Here is a 15,547-nt window from a genome sequence, read left to right as displayed (position 1 = left end):
AGCCGGAGGTTAGCAGATCCGTGCTCTGCAGCACTCAGAGGGGCATCTCCAGCAGCAGGTCAGCCAAGCCACCCCTCTGCCCGGGCAGCAAAACCCCACAGAGCCATAGGGGAGAGCAGACACCAAACCAGAAGGGAGTTTCTCTCCTTGGCTTTGCTGTTTCCACCACACGTTTAGGAAGGGACTTTCCTGATGAGCAGGACAGCACGCAGCCACCACCACAACTCCTGTGCCACCCTTTTCAACCCTATTACTCAGCGCACCCGGCCGCCCCCTCGCTCTCCTCCCAGCACACCAGCCCAGCTCGCTCCTGTTTCGCCGCAGAGCCTGGCATCTTCCTGGCCTCACCTGCACCGCGGCACCAGACTCACCTCCATTTCTGATAGCTCTGATCCCCCGATGGAAATCTTCAAAGCTGATGACTCCAAGTCCGCTGGGATCTAGGTACTTCGTTAGGTCCTTCACCTGCCAGGACGAGAGCAGCGTTACCAGGAAGCCCTCTGAGCATCATCCACGTGCTCACGTGAGCTCCTAACGAGGGAAACACCTCCTAACGAGTTCTGCCTCCCTACCCTCCTCTCCCACATGACAAAAATTGGGGTTAACGACAGTGGATTTCTTAAACTGACACCAAACTGCAGCAGTTCTCCCTCAAACACAAGTGCTCAGCACAGAGGGGTTAACTGGCACTTGGCTGGCACGGAACCATTGCTTTGTCCTGAAACATCGGTGAGCGCGCTACTTCTTTCAACACAGTCCAGGGATTTTCTGCCAGGGATTTATTTATTCTAATGTTTTTTAAAGAGCTTCTATCATAACTGGGAAAACTCATTAACAGGCTGCCCAGTAGGAGGGCCCAATTAAGAGGATTTGGTGATAATGAACTGCTCCACGCTACAAGTTTAGGCCACGAAGTTGAAACATTGCACAATTAGGCGATGGCTGCAGGGGAGGGAGAAGCCCATGGGGTGCGGGCAAGGCAGGCACACCCGGGGAGCAGGGACACTCCCAAGACACACCGAGGGCGATCCCAGCACCTCCAGCAGGGCGGGACACGGTTTGAGGGCAACACCGAAGTCATTCCTCATGGTCCAAACAAAGACTTGAAAAAAGCATGTTTGGTTCCTTCCTCCCAGGCTGCCACTGCTGCCACTTCTCGAGCTGCTGTGACAGTCAGGCATTTTCCTCTAAAAGAAAAACGCAAATCCTCATTTCAAGAGACCTTCAAATACTTGAGACCCACAGCCACGAGCTGAGGAACAAGCCCAGGATGAAGCAGGCTGTCAGAGGCAGAGAAGGGAGCTGCAGCATCAGCTCCACACTCAGAGGCTGCCCTCACCCCGCTGGGCGCATTGCCCGGGGTGGAGGCACAGGAGGGAGCCTCGGGGAGTGCAGCTCCTGGTGCCGGACTCCTTCAGCCCCCACAAGCACAGCCGGGTGCAGAGGGTGATCTCCACCTCGACCTGATCTCAGCAAGGCGGCGGTGAGTGGCTGAGCCTCCCCTCGCACGGGAGGAGGCACACACCTCGCGTCCACGGACGCCTCTCACACCCAAGGGCAAGGGGGACAAAGGAGCGCAGCCGCGGTGCTCGGAGCCTCCTGACTCAGCCACGCATCAGCGGGAGCTTCCTTGCTGGTTGGTTTGCCTCCCTCTAGAAACCCAGCTCTGTTTGCACAGGAGGACGCCCCTGCAGCCCCACCTGCGGCTCTCCGAGCTGAGCTGCGTGGGATGGAGGGGAGGGGAGGCCAAGCCCAGATGCAGGCAGCGCCCAGCACGCTGTCGGCACGGAGGCGATGGTGGGGCTGAGACCCCCGGAGCTCGGCTCCCCAGGGCCATGGGGAGATGAAGTCACCGAGCCCCAGTGCCCACCAGCTCACCCGCCTGCCCCATCACAGACCGGGGGCGAGGAAACCTGAGCATCTCCTCCGCTCCTGTGGGTGCCTTTTGGGTACGGGCTGAGCTCGTGTGGCTCTCTGAGCTGGGTGAGTCAGGCCTCTTGTACCTTAAACAAAGGTGTTTTAGGCTAACAAAAACAACTCGGGGAATGCAGCAGTTCCAGTTAAAGCATCTGGAGGTTTCGGGTTCAAAAGCCACAACTTTTAATTTGTTATCCGTGCCTGTAGACACCATCTGGACTTGATGATCCCATACATGAGCACCAGCAGACAGAGCACAAGCAGCCACCAATGCTCAGCATCACTCAGGGCATGCAGAGGACAAAACCACCAGCAGCCCCTGCCTGGTCCACCCACTCTGACCCTGTGCCCACGGCCACGGAGCTGGGGACAGAGGGGCCGTCCCTGCCCAACCCCGTTAGCACCCACGGGCATCCAGCCCTGCCCCTGCGAGGCCCAGCAGCTCGCTGCCTGCTCCCACAGGCTTTCGGCGATTCCACGCCATTCCCTGGTGTTTCACCACCACCTCCCAGTGCCACCACCACGAGACACGGGGAGGTGTGACTGTGATGTCCCCACAGGGTCCCAGCTGTTGCTCCATCCCCTGGACCATTTCCATCGCTGGTTCTGTGCCCCCTCCAGCCCCCCTGCCCCTTTTTGGAGACAGAGAGAAGAACCAGGCACAATATTTGAAATGCGGGACCAGCCCGCGGTGCTCCTGGACCCCTGATCCCAAGGGCCACCGTCTCCTTCATGCGTGGACTCGGACAGCTCCAGCGCCCCGCTCCTGGGCTGTAACCACCCACCCATCTTCTCCATTTCTTCACTTTGCAAACAGGCTGAAAAAACGTCTTATCAGAATGGTTAAAAACCAGAATTACGGCTCCAATAGTAAAGCTAGATTTACTGATCTACAAAAGTCACAGATCTGCTGCTTTCAGCTGAGAGCTGATCTAGGAAGCAGTTAACAGTCCTAGCACTAACTCCTACCTGTCCCTATTAGCTCCACACTACGCCAACATAAACCACAGCCACAGGGAGGTACCTTCTCCTGGCCAGCGAGAAGTATTCAAAATAAAGGCTTTGCTTAACGTGTTTGTAGCCGGTTACAGGCTCCTTTTGAAGAGGCACGAGCAGCTAGAAACAGAGCATTAAAGAGTCAGAGATGACAAGGCTTCAACAGCAGGCTTTAGTCCCGGCTGAAGGGGAGATTTGCGCTACTTTGAGTCAAAACCCCTCGAGCCGAAGTGGTGAGACCTGCCAGAGCTCTGCTCACCCCGTGCCAGGGTCGAGGCACAGCCCGGGGCCAAAGCGGGACCGGGCTCCTGGCACCAGCCCCTACAGGACCTGTGGGAGGTGGGTTTGCCCCGGAGCCCAGCTCTCTGATTTATGGACCCTTCCCTCCCTTGCAGATCTGCAGACCTCAGGCACCCAAACGCAGCGAAGCTCAAGAGCTTCTGAGGCTCAGCTAAGCCAGCGGTGACGATCCCAAACTCGGAGCAGCACAAAGGCTTGGCAGCTGCACGAGGGGAGTTTTTCCTGGAGGTGAGGGATTCCCCAGCCCTGAGGGGCCCTATTCCTCCAGCGGCCCTGGAGGAAAAGGAAAAGGAAGCTCCAGGCGTTTCTCTTTGCCTTGTTGGTGCTCCGTGTCTCCAGCAGGCAGCAGAGGGGTCCAGCAAAGATGCCCTGCACGTGTCCGAAGCGCTGACCTGCTGAGGAAGTGAGGGCTGTACTGGCACCCCCCAGGCCTGCCACTTTTCTTTCATGTTCTGGCAGAGACTGAGGCTAAACTGGTCTCCCAAAAAAACTAGGTGGCACCTCAGCACTGCTTTATGCCACGCAGACCCTAGAAATAAGTCCAATAAATCCAAAAGAGACAAGGAGGGGGAATCAGTACCTACATCCCTGATGCAACATGCCCAGAGACTGCCTGCCTGTGTTCCCACATGTGCTGATAAGCACAGCCTGAGATGCTCCTGCCCTGAAATTGCTCCCTCCTGTCCTTGGGAAGGTTCTGCCAGGTCTCAGCCTGCTGAGCAGCAGGACAAGCACCGAGGTAAGTCACGGGAACCTGAGTGAGGCTGAAGAGCTGGTCCTGCCTAACGGGCAGCTCACGCTGCCGGGTGCCCAAAAGGACCTGCCACATGGAGCATGTGCACAGAGAAACTGGAGAGCTGTGAGAAAGACACCGAGAGGGCTGGCACGACAAGGAACACCACGCTGGAGGCTGCCCAAGGGTCTGGCTGAAGCAGCCAGGCGCCTGGCTCAGCACCCTCCGGACATCTGAGCTAGCAGCAGGGACAGACCAGCTCCCTGGTGAAAAAGCCCTCAAAACCGGTAAGAAGAGTCTAGAACGCATTGGGTGACACAGCACGCTGCTGCCTGGGACTTAAATTTACCCTAAAACCTCAGAGGCAGCGTTAACACAGCCACCCGAGGAAGCCCCTCGCCCAGCAGCTCGCGATGGCAGCACCGGCCGGTGACCGCCGCAAGCAGCGGCAGCGACCCGTGAGCGGTTCAAAATCCATGGACATTGCACTTCTAAAAACTAATCCTACAGAAAGGTGATGGCTTAGCCTAAAGAGGGAGCTTTGAAAGCGGCCGCTCAGAGTGAGGACGGGCTGGGAGCCCCCGCCCCGGGCCGGCATTCCAGCGCCGAGGCTGCGGTGGGCAGAGCAAACAGGCGGCCGCACGCACGGCTCCCGGCCGGCTCCTGGCACCCGCTCCTGGCCCAAAGCCGCCAGCCCGGCCGAGGCAGGCTGCTGGTGGGAGTCCTGTCCACACCGACACGGGGCCATCAGGGAGCCGGGGGAGGCACCGGGGATCCCATATGGCTCGGCAGGAGCAGAGCTTTCCTCGGGAGGGGAGAGGGGAGAAGGGCCAGACCCCGTGCCCCCGGCACCTTTGCACCCTCTTCATCCCCACATGCCCACTGCTGCCCCTCCAGCTATACCCGACTTGATAGGAGCTTGCTCTGCCACAAAAAAGACAACCATCCCTGCTACAGGGCCAGAAAGGTTTCCAAAAACATTGCTGTAGCTCCTTAATCGGCTCTGCAAGTCACACCGCACGCAGACACCGCTCCCGGCACATCTGGATGTTCAGAGAACATCTGACAACAGAAAAGAAAACTTGGCTTTTAAGCCAGCTGCTGAGATTTTTTATTATTTTTTTTTTCTATCAGCCTCTTTTCATTTGTTTCCTGCTCCCCTTCGCTGCCTGCGCGCTCTGCTGGAGCTCTGCCCGGCTCGGCACTACGCTGACCGTGCCCAAAGCCAGCCCGGGTCTCCTGCTTGGCCTTAAAAAGCCCTCTCCAGGCCACCCCTCCTTATTTGTATCCTTTGGATTGCACCAGATTTGGGTTTACAAGGCCCTGCCTGCAGGCAGCCTGCTGTGCCCAGCACTCTGGGTCTGCCTGCCTTGTAGGGCCAGCAAGGTTTTGGGAAGGGAGACCCACGGAGACGGTGCCTGTGCCCATGCCCCTGCCCTGCCCACATACGCCTACAGGAGCTGCGAGCAAAACAAAGGAGTAAAAACATCCTAAAAGCCTCCGGGTCTTGGAACAGAAAGCTGGAACAGCCCGCAGTTTTTGTATCACGTCATGCTGTGCTCACCTCACGCTAGATGCCAGCCCTGCTCCGAACAGGGGAAACGGGCATTTAACGAGCCATCGGATAACGAGGCCCAGGCCAGATCTGGGTGTGCTCTGTAGGACCTGCAGCACTGAGACAGGACACAAACCCCCAGGCACTGCTCACATAACTCCCGCTGGGCCCTTCTGCCCGCAGGCAGCCCAAATCCGCTCTGGGCATCTTTTATCTCCAGGGAGAAAAATAGCAACAGTCACAGCGCCTCAACTTCAGCACAGAGCAAGCTGAGTCCCACCCTGTTGCTCATGCCAAACTCCGGGATTTTTATTTATTGAGGAACCTCTCGTGCTTCTGCAAAGGTGGAGGCAGCACCCCCACGCTGCGGTTATCCACAGGGCACGAGCCAACACATTCATTTGTGAAAACCCACCCGGCCTCTGGAGGCTAACCCCATCCTTCCAAGGGGAAAAAAAAATTAAAATGTGATTATATTGAAGTTAGGAGTTGTGTTCTTTGCCTTTGGAAAGGTACAAGTGTGTTGGAAGTGCTGGACCCCGCCAGCAGAGACAGCGCCGTGCCCGGACAGCCGCTCCCGTCAGACCGAGCAGTCCCTCCATCAATGGTTGCAGTGGATCAGCTGAAATGAACTGAGCCCTCTTAATACAGCATTTGTCCGGGCTGAGACCACAGCTATCCCCCTGCGTGGGGTGCTGAGAGCACGTCAACGTGCCAGCAGTGTGAGCAGAACTCAGCGTCGCTTCGTGCGAGGCATTTCCCGGGGTGCTGCCGTGATCCCAACCACGGTCGCACAGATCCCAAAGCCCAAACCCCCTTTCCAGAGCCCAATTCTGTGGTTTCATCGGCATAAACACGCCGGCTGAGGGGAAGGCTGATGGCTCGGGATTGCACTTGTTCCAGCAACATGTAGAGGAGCCGACTCCATCATTTGTTAAAGAATCTGGCGCTACAGAAAGCAGGCAGAACCCCAGAGCAGGCTTCTGTTCGGCTGCAATTACACCTAATTAACTAACCTCTGAAACACCCTCAAGGGGCAGCTCTCATTACAGGGAGAGGCAATGGTCAATTGTGAGGAAGGAGCACAAGGGCTGCATTATTTATTCTGCAAGCAGTGGCACCTCTCCAGGGCTGCTGCGAGCTCGCTGCTCCCCAGGCCTGAGCAGGAGCTCCAGGAGCAGAGCAGCAGGCGGGTGTTGTCCGGCCAGGTCCCCGATTAAAGCTCAAGCCCCAGCAGCACTCGGTGAAGGTGCTTTCTGCAGCTAATTTTCACCCCACTAATCCTGCGCACAGCTCGGTGCAGCCATCGTGTCGCCACTTCAGTCCTAGAGGCTCTGCTCTCGGTCTCGTGCTGGAAACCCAAAATCAGGGCGTTCTTCTGGAAAGGAGGCAAAGATTCAGCGTGTCTTATTCTCGTCTCCTCCTGCTACAGAAGAAATAATCAAGCCTACTGTTTAAGGCAGAAGGGGAATAAAGCCTCCCGTGGTTTTCATCAGCCTGCAGGTGCCCGAAGAACTGGAACAGGAGAGGATCCCCAAGCCACGCGTGAGGAGCCCCAGCAGTGCGACTGCTTCCTCGAAACACACCGGGAAAGTTCACCAACGGGACGACCTCCCCTCCTGTCCTGCTTGCCCAGGAAGATGGTACCCTCGATTTCAACCTACAAGTTCTCTTTCCTCCTGTTTCATTCAAAATAAGGCTGCCTGGCTTGCCTTCAATTTTGGGTACACAAAACCAGACATACCAGAGCTGTGAGCACACAACGAACAGGAGCGTGTGCCCGAGATGGCAGAGGGTCAATCTGTAGAGAACTCCCTCTCCAATAAATGATTATTTTCCCATTTGGGGAGAGGAAGCAAGAAGTTTCTAAGTACACTGGGAGCCAAGAAGGCACCCTGAGCTGACGCTGAGGAGCAGCTCCTGCCTTTCGCTCCCAGAGCATTCCCCTGCATCGGGAGCATGGAGAGGGAAACCCTTCCCCTTCAACGCTCCAAATTCAACAGGCAGAAGGCAGAGAAGCCGAAGAACATGCTCCAAAGAGCTTGCAGCCAAGCAAGCCCAAGGAGCCAGGCCCTTCCTAACCACCCTCACGGGAGGGAAGAAGGCAGCATGTGCAGGCAGAGCTCACCCTACATGCTGGTAGAAGCTCCCCTGGGCCGTACCACCCAGCAGGCACTTTTGGACACCCAGCACCCTTTGGACTAACCCCAGCACCTCCAACGCTTACCTGCAAGACCTCCCTCAGTGCCTCTGTGCTCACCACAGCCCCAGGAGCCAGGCTTTGTTGTGTTTTTAAACGTGTTCTCTAGGCTCAGGTAGGACTAAGCCATCCATCACTTGCTGCTGCTGAAGCATAAAAACATTCAGAGGAACTGCTTCAAGGGCGGTTTGAAAACAACAGGATCATAAGTTACACCAAAATGGTTTTATCCACGTTAATCACAGTTGTCTCAAGCATTCCAGATTTCCTGTCGCTGCACTCAAAGGATTCAGCAGCAGCATCACTACTCCAAACACAACCATCGGTGTAAGCAAACTTGCAAGGCTCTTCTTCCTCCGCCCTCCAGGACATGGGAGGCTTTGTCTGCAGCCTTTGTTCTCCTAATGACACAGGAAGCCTGTTCTCACCCTTCCCAACGCACAGCTCAGAGGCAGGGGACTGGATCCAGAAGGGAAAAAACAAAAAGAGGTTTTGTGCTCGGTCACCGCTCACACAAGACGTCCGCGTTAACATCGGCTGGGACCACCCCAGAGGAGAGCCGAGCGCAGCCGGAGCTGCCACAGTGCTGGCAGGAGGGCCACAGCCCACCGGCAGGTTTCGGAATCAGATTAAGCACACAGGGCCACGTGCCGAGGATGAAGCATTTAAGAGACAGCTTTGTAGCTCCTGGTGTAGCTCGGTGTGAAGTCCCCTGGGACAAGACCCCTGGGGGTCCCTTCTGGGGCTGCCGTCGCAGAGCTGGCTGCAGCACCCTGAGCTGTGGCTCCTTTCCACCCTCCTCAGGGAGGGCAAGCAGCACCCAAAAACCCGTGGCGTATCCCCGAAGAAGCCCTCCTGCTAGCGTGGGACTCGCTTTTACCCATCCGCCCTCTCCAAACCCCGAGTTAGGTGCTGCAGTCGATAAAACAGGCAGGGGCATCGGAAACAGGAGGGAGCTCTTCCCACGGACCCACAAAACCAAACCACAAGAGCGGGGCCAAGAAGCCCTCTTGCAGCGAGCTGGGGGTACACACGGGACCGGGACCACCACGTGGAGCCCCCCGGGTCTGGGGATCCCACAGCTCAAACCGCAGACCCTGGAGCTCCGCGGGCACAAGCAGGCGACGGAGGCGAAGCCATGCGGGCTGCTACCTCCTGCCCGGCCAGGCTGCGCCTGCCACGCTGTCAAAACCGAGTTTATCTTAATACAAACAAGCGCGATTCAGAGCACAAAGCCTCGTTTCTTTTTCAGAACCGCAACAAATTATCCCCCCCCCTCTTTTGGCAGCCCTTCGCCCAGCCTACGGAAAGCGCAGTCTGCGCGGAGGCAGAGGCGGCAGGCGGGGCGGAGAGCCCCGAGGGGCTTCCAGGCTGCAGGAGGGTGCTCAGGGGGGAGCAGGGGGCAGGAGGAACGCGGGGAGGTCCAGGACTTCAGGGTGGGATCCCAAGCACCAGCCCCAAAAGCATCACAGCAACAAGAGCAATGAGCCACCGTGACCTTAATGCTTCTCCAGTTGGCCACCTCTCTGCCCCCACGATGCCACCAGAGCTGGAGGAGGCGCAGAGATGCTGGAGATGCTCCTGCTGCCCACCAGCCTCAGCATCCTCCCCTGGCCCTTCTGGGACAGGAGCCCTGCCGCTGCTCTCAGCAGGAGCCCAGGTGCCAGGAGGGGATGAGCTGGATGCCGCATCCGTAGGAAAAACATCCCACAAGGATTTCCAGCTTGTTTTTTCTCCATCCTTATTTGCCCCCCAGCGAGCGGGGCACAGAGCTGGTGCTGCCCCCTGGAAAAACAGGGAACGTGGCCACGCAAAGGGGAGGCAACAGACGCCTCTTCAGCCTTCTGCACCAACAGGCACGAGCGAAAGCCACGAGGTCCTGATTCTTATTTTTAAACAGATACCAGCTTTAAAGCAGAACTGAACGTCGTTTGCCCGTGAGGAGTTTCACTGCCAACAAGCAGCAGATCCACTGCTGTAAGTGCTCCTTTCCCGAGCAGGAGGGCTCCTCAAGCAGCCCCTGCTCCCACAGCACCACGGAGCGCCCGTGTGGGTACCAGGCTGCTGTGGTGACACCATCCGCTTCCTGCCCCTGAAAGCTTCTGTTCTCTAAAGGCTGTTGGTCTGGGCTCCTTTCACCTCGCACATTTTGCTGAGTTTCCTATCAAGCTCTGGCAAACCCCACCGGGTCGCAGGGCGCCGTGTCCTCCCGCGTGGTTCGACTCCCTGCCAGCAGCCTGCAGGCTGGAAACCCCTTCCCGGAGCAGCAGGGCTCGAGCTCAGCTCAACGCTACGGCTCCCGCATCCAAGGGGCGTCGGGGCGGATGGAGCAGCAGCTCCTTCCTCTGCAGGATACAACGTGCTGTTAAAAAACACTACTAATAACCAGACAACTGCCAGGCTGCTCAAAACGGGACCCCTCAGCGGGGTGCCCATCCTGCCCCACGCACCCAGCACCCCAGCAGCACAGCGCTCAGCGGCACCCCGAGCGCTGGCACCGCGCCGGAGCCGGGACCCACGCTGCTAGCACCGGGATCGGTGCCATTTAAGCAAGTGCTCAAATTTGTGTTGAGAACCACAAGCACCCGGCTGCTCGCTCCAGCTGTAGTCACCTCGAAGGTTGAAGATGGCAGCAGCCAAGCAAAGCCTCAGCCCTGCAGCCCTGCAGCGGACCCATAGCTTGCAGGAGGGGCTGCACGGCCGCTCCCCAAGAGTGATGCCAGCAGGGACCTCACCTCCTCTGAGAGAAACCCCAAAACCACCGGGCAGCCTGCTGCGGAAGCACCTGCAGCCACGAGCACACCGCAGTGATTTTCTTTCGGTTCTGCTCCAGCTCGCTCTCGAGCTCCTTTCCTTTCCTTTTTCCTTTCCTTTCCTCCCTGCAGGGCGAGTGCCACGCACTGCAGCCCGGCCACAACAGCAGTTGGGGGCAAGCAGCCTCCAAAACTGCCCTCGCTCACGTTCCCTCCTCCCCCGTCACCCACGGGGACACTCACTACACTAACCCCCGGGGCTGTAACTTGGATGTTTTGGGTTCCTACAACAAGTCTCACGTCAGGCACTGCTGCAGCACAGACATCACCCGAGGCTCCCCGGCTCACATGGAGAGCAAGCTCCCTGCCAGCCCAGAGGGGTCCCTCCCCGCTACCACTCAGGAGCACACCCACACTAAAAAACCACCTTTTACGCCGTGTGCCATCCCCAACAGCTCTGTCCCGCTGCTAGAGCCCCATCTCCTTCCTCTGGAGACCCAAAAATAGCTCAAGCATCAGCCTTTGGCAGCACCCCGTGGGCCATGGGGGCCGTGCTGCCAGCAGCAGCATCACTGCGTGGCTCCGCTGCGGGCGTACGCGTCCCGGGGAGCATCGATGTGAAAGGGGAGCGAGGGATGTGGAGGTATCAGAAAGGCAAACGAGGACTGAAAGGAGCTTCAGGGTCCTGCTGGACAGGGGGACTTGAGCACCCAACAGGGAATCACTGCCTTGCAGGGGGAAAAGCAGCACCAGGAGCACCCCGCACACCTAGTGCTGTGCCAAAACGGGGTGCAGTCGGAGAAGGAAACACTTTCAGCACATGGGAGCTGTTGGGAGTACAAACTACACGATTCCCCGAGGCCAAACTCACTGTGTCAGCAGGCACACCGAACACCACGAGCACAGCCCAGCACCCTGCAGCTGCCCGGACCCACCTGCAGGAAGGGACGGGGAAGGCACGGCTCCTCGCAGGGCAGCGGGGACACCCTACCTGCAGCCCGGAGCTGGAAACCAGATGGTCTTTGGGGAGAAGCCACCGAGCACAGGCTAAAAGCAAGGCGTCGTTTTGCAAAACCAAAAGCTGTTTGGGGGCAGGGGGTGAGGGGATGCTGCTGGGCTCCAAGCAAAGCTCATCTGAGGACGAGCCGCAAGCGAAAGTCAAAACGGGAGTAAAATGGAAAGAAATTACGTAGGCAATTGTTGTAACGAGTATCAATTACTGGCTACACTGAGTTACACAATGAGAGAAGCAACTCTGAAGCCGGGGAAGTGTTTATATCTGGAAGCAGCAGCAGGTCAGAGTGACTCAGAGAGCACAGACTGCGTCCTGCTGCAGCCTCAGCCTCAGCCCGGGTGGTTGTGATGACCCCAATTCAACGTTGTTACAGCCCAAAACACGCTGCTCCCCACGGGGAGGAAGCCTTTCCCCTGTCAGCCTCCAGCATCCGTTCAGGGAGCGGCACCTCTTCTTTGGGAGAGCCCCCAGCGGGCAGAGGAACGCGTCCGAGGGCTTTCATCAGGAGCGGTAATTAAAAGGAGGAATTGACGGTCTGTGCAGCAGCAGCTGTGCTCTCAGCCCGAAGGTGAAAGGAGGAATAAGAAAGGTTTCTCAACCAAGCTGGGAGCTGGGCTCGAGTCACCACCACAGCCACACGGCGCCTTTCAGCATTCGTGGGCCCGCCAGCCCGGGGAAGGCATCAATCCCACTACGGCCACAAAGGCGAGCACGAAACAGGTATCAAAGAGACCTGCAAATCCCACTCTCAGCTAACTGGGAGCTGCCCCAGCCACGCTGCAAGAAGTATTTTGGCTTGGAAGCCTCTCCCGCTGGGATGGGGAAGGAGAAACCTCACGGCCTCAGGTCCCGCAGGGCGCTGCCGGGCTGTCAGCGCCGCTGCCTCTGAGCAGGGACAGGGCAGGGACGGCCAAATCGGCCCCGTACCCGAGGTGAGCAGAGCTCACACCCGAACCAGCGAGCGGGAGCTTGGCCACGAACCTCCACGGTGAAGGACTGGGCCATTGATCAAGGCAGGCAGAGTATCTGAGATCTGCTCCCTCCCTGAGCACACATCCGTGAGTGTGACCGCCCGGGGGGAGCTCACGCCGGTCCCGCACCCGCAGCAGCTCCCACTCCACAGACCCCAAAACCGAGCCCCAACGACAGCCTGCGAGAGGTGCAGCAGCACAGCTGGAAGCAATCTCAGCTTCACTCACACTTCTGTGCTCTGAAAATCCACGCTAGGTGCTCGCAGGAGCCTCTCCAGAGGCGAAGCCAGCGTTTCCTCTGCTCAAAGGGTGTAAGAAACTTCAGAGACCAGGGGGAAAAAATAAACTTAAGTTTCCTCACGACGGGGTTCCAAAATAGCAGATTTCACAGTGGGAGAGGATGGAGGGAGGATGTTTGGGACCAGAGGCACTGACAGCACCTCCAGGACAGCACCACGCTGAAGTGCCTGACCCCGGGGCCGTGCACCATGCCCGAGGGATCCATCGGAGGGGAGCAAGGGAAGCGAGCCTGGATTCACCGTGCTGGAGCCTGCAGCTTGAGAGAAAACAGAACCTGAGGGCTGCAGGGCTACGGGGGCTTTTACCTGAGTTCCTTCACAGCCTGACCCCACAGTGCTGCCCGCTGTGAGCACCACGAGGAGGTGGGAGGTCAGAAAAGCTCAGCACACCCGGCAAAAAGCTCCAGAAAGCAGCACGCAGGGAAGGTTAAAAGCTGAAGTTAAAAGCTAAACACGGAGAGCTTGGCTTAGGGATCGGCTGGCGTGGGGGCAGAGGAAGGCTGGTAGTCAAGGACAGGCGTCTGAAGGATGTAAATATTAAAAGGAAAGTAAAAGAGCACGCTGAGACAGAGCCTGAGCTGATCATCAAGAGAAAAGAGGCCGAAGATCTGCCAGGGCACAGAAGGCGAAGATGCCCCAGTGCCGGGAGCGATGCAGAAATCAGCTGGGCAAACCCTGGGGACTCCTCGTAATTGAGCAGAAGCGGGGGGCTCGTGTGGTGCAGGAGGCTTCTCCACCTCCAATCCTCTTCCAGATCAAAACCAGAAAAGAAAAATAAAAAATCAGGATGCCAGCAGGACAGCGTCTCCTCATGCGTTACAAACGCTCGTGTCTCCTCCTCCCCTACACGACCCCGCACTGACAAAGCCAGTGCCCACGTGCACACCCCGATGCCCGGCACGTCCCAGCGCCTGGCTGTGGGACCCGTCCCCTGTCCCCTGCCCTGCCCCGGGTCCCAGCCAGCAGAAATCCCTCCTGCTGCCGGGGAGAACAAAGCGGCTGCGAGCGGCGGTAACGGGGAGGGGAAGGAGACAAAAGCACGGCGCTGCTGGCGAGCCCAGCCGGCCTCCAGACCTTTACACCTCACTCTCAGCCCCTGGGCACGGACACCCAAGGGCACACCCTGTGCTGGGACCGCAGCACCCTCCCCACGCACCCCCAGGAGCTGCCCCGAGCCCCAGCCCCTCAGACCTGGAGGAGGGCAGCCCGCAGCTTCCCCTGCCTTCATCTCGGCGAGCCCAAAATGCTGCCGGTTCCACGGCCACGGAGCAAAGACAGCCTTCACCAACAGCCAACAAGCAACCAACCAAGCAACCCCCTTCCCTGCACACTTTTCCTATGCAGATATCATCAGGCAGAGATAAAATAATCTCAGGCATTCGTAACCGTGTCATCTTGCAAAGGAAAGAGCCCGACGGCCATTTATTCCGTGGTGTTTAGCTATTAATTGTTCCAGCCAAGCAATCAGCCAGCACTGAGCTCGGCAGCCCATCGATGCCCCTGGTGTTTCCCTCAGCTCCCCAGCTCCTGGCACCGCGCGCGTGTGGCTCCGTAACCCTCCGGCCCTGCGCGAGTCCCGGATGATTCAGCCGGCCGCGATGACTTGCCGCGCTTAAATTTAGCAGCTTGTTCCACCACCGCCGCCCCGTGCGCACCTTCCACGCGTCCCCCCCGTGCGGGCGGGCAGCAGGAGGAAGCAGCGGGCTCCTGGTAGCTCCTGGTAGCTCCAGGATGGGAATTTGCTGCTCCCCAGCTCCTGCTGCTCCCCTCTAAAACCCTCCCGAGCCGCCAGCCCCCCAGGAGCTTCCCAGATCCAGCTATAGACACAGCCCTTGCTTGTACCTCGACTTCTTATAGTTCCCGCAGGTTTTCCATCATCTTAACAGCTTTTCGCCCACCCGTGGATGTTCCCATCCTTTTGCTTCCACCTGAGCTGGATCTCCGTGTCTCGGAGGACCCCTCGGTGGCCTCAGCTCCAACTCCTTGGAACAAAACGGGTCAAGAAGCTCCCCCTGAACCCCGTCCTTCATTGCTCCACACAGCTCCTGGGAGCTCGCAGACCCCACTGCCGCCCCCGGCTGCTCCTGCAGCGCACCTCCTTGCTTCTGTCCTGGCCCGAGGTGCCGGGCTGTGCTCCCCGGGGTGCCCGCTGCCTTGGCCCAGCAGCATTGGGCCACGGACAGCATCGCTGATAGCTCCGGGGGAAGGAACGAGTGGCTGCAAAGGGACAGCCAGCACCAGACCCCCGCTAAGCCAGGGCAGCAGCTTCCAGCAGCACGGAACCTTCCCTGGACACCCTGCTCGGTTTGGGACTGACCTTAAGGGCTTCAGACACTCCTCCGGGCTACACCTCAAAGCCCTTCACAGCCGCGTTTTCACCCCTTTGAAGCGCCAGCACAATTCCTGCAGCACCAGAGGCCGAGCGGGGCCAGAGGGCAGCTCTGTGCCCCGAAAGCCACCCATCACATCCCCCTGTGCCCCACGGTGGTGACAAAAGGCGGCGGTGACAAGGGGTCCGCGAGCCTGCACGGGGTACAGGCAGCTCACACCAACGGGAACCCAGCGCCTGCTTCTGCTTCCCCACCTGCAGCAGCTCCGGGGGCTGCGGGGAGCTGCAGCGAGGCGAGATAAGACGAGATAAGGCTCCTGACACCGCCTGTTATCACGGCAGGGGGCTGCCAGCACCGTGCCCCTCACAGCCCCTCAGCGGGGACCTGCCCAAGAAGTTCCGCAGCCCCTCTTCGCAGAGGCCTTGCCTTTGAGAGATGCCTCCCGGCTCTTCCCGGGAGAGGTTTTCACCACGAGGAG

General features: G+C 58.6%; 1 protein-coding gene across 3 annotated transcripts in view; it reads right to left on the bottom strand.

Moving 5' to 3' along the window:
- Window positions 1-15,547, bottom strand: part of RAB11FIP3 (RAB11 family interacting protein 3) — a 64,124-nt gene that overhangs the window by 47,253 nt on the left and 1,324 nt on the right. For all 3 annotated transcript variants that reach the window (XM_032197404.1, XM_032197406.1, XM_032197407.1), the window contains one exon: window positions 372-465. In XM_032197404.1, coding sequence (XP_032053295.1) covers window positions 372-465 — 94 coding nt within the window. The remainder of the gene's footprint in view (window positions 1-371; window positions 466-15,547) is intronic.

The sequence above is a fragment of the Aythya fuligula genome, chromosome 15 (genome assembly GCF_009819795.1).
Source record: "Aythya fuligula isolate bAytFul2 chromosome 15, bAytFul2.pri, whole genome shotgun sequence".
NCBI classification, from domain to species: Eukaryota; Metazoa; Chordata; class Aves; order Anseriformes; family Anatidae; genus Aythya; species Aythya fuligula.
This window is presented reverse-complemented; position numbering and strand designations above follow the sequence as displayed.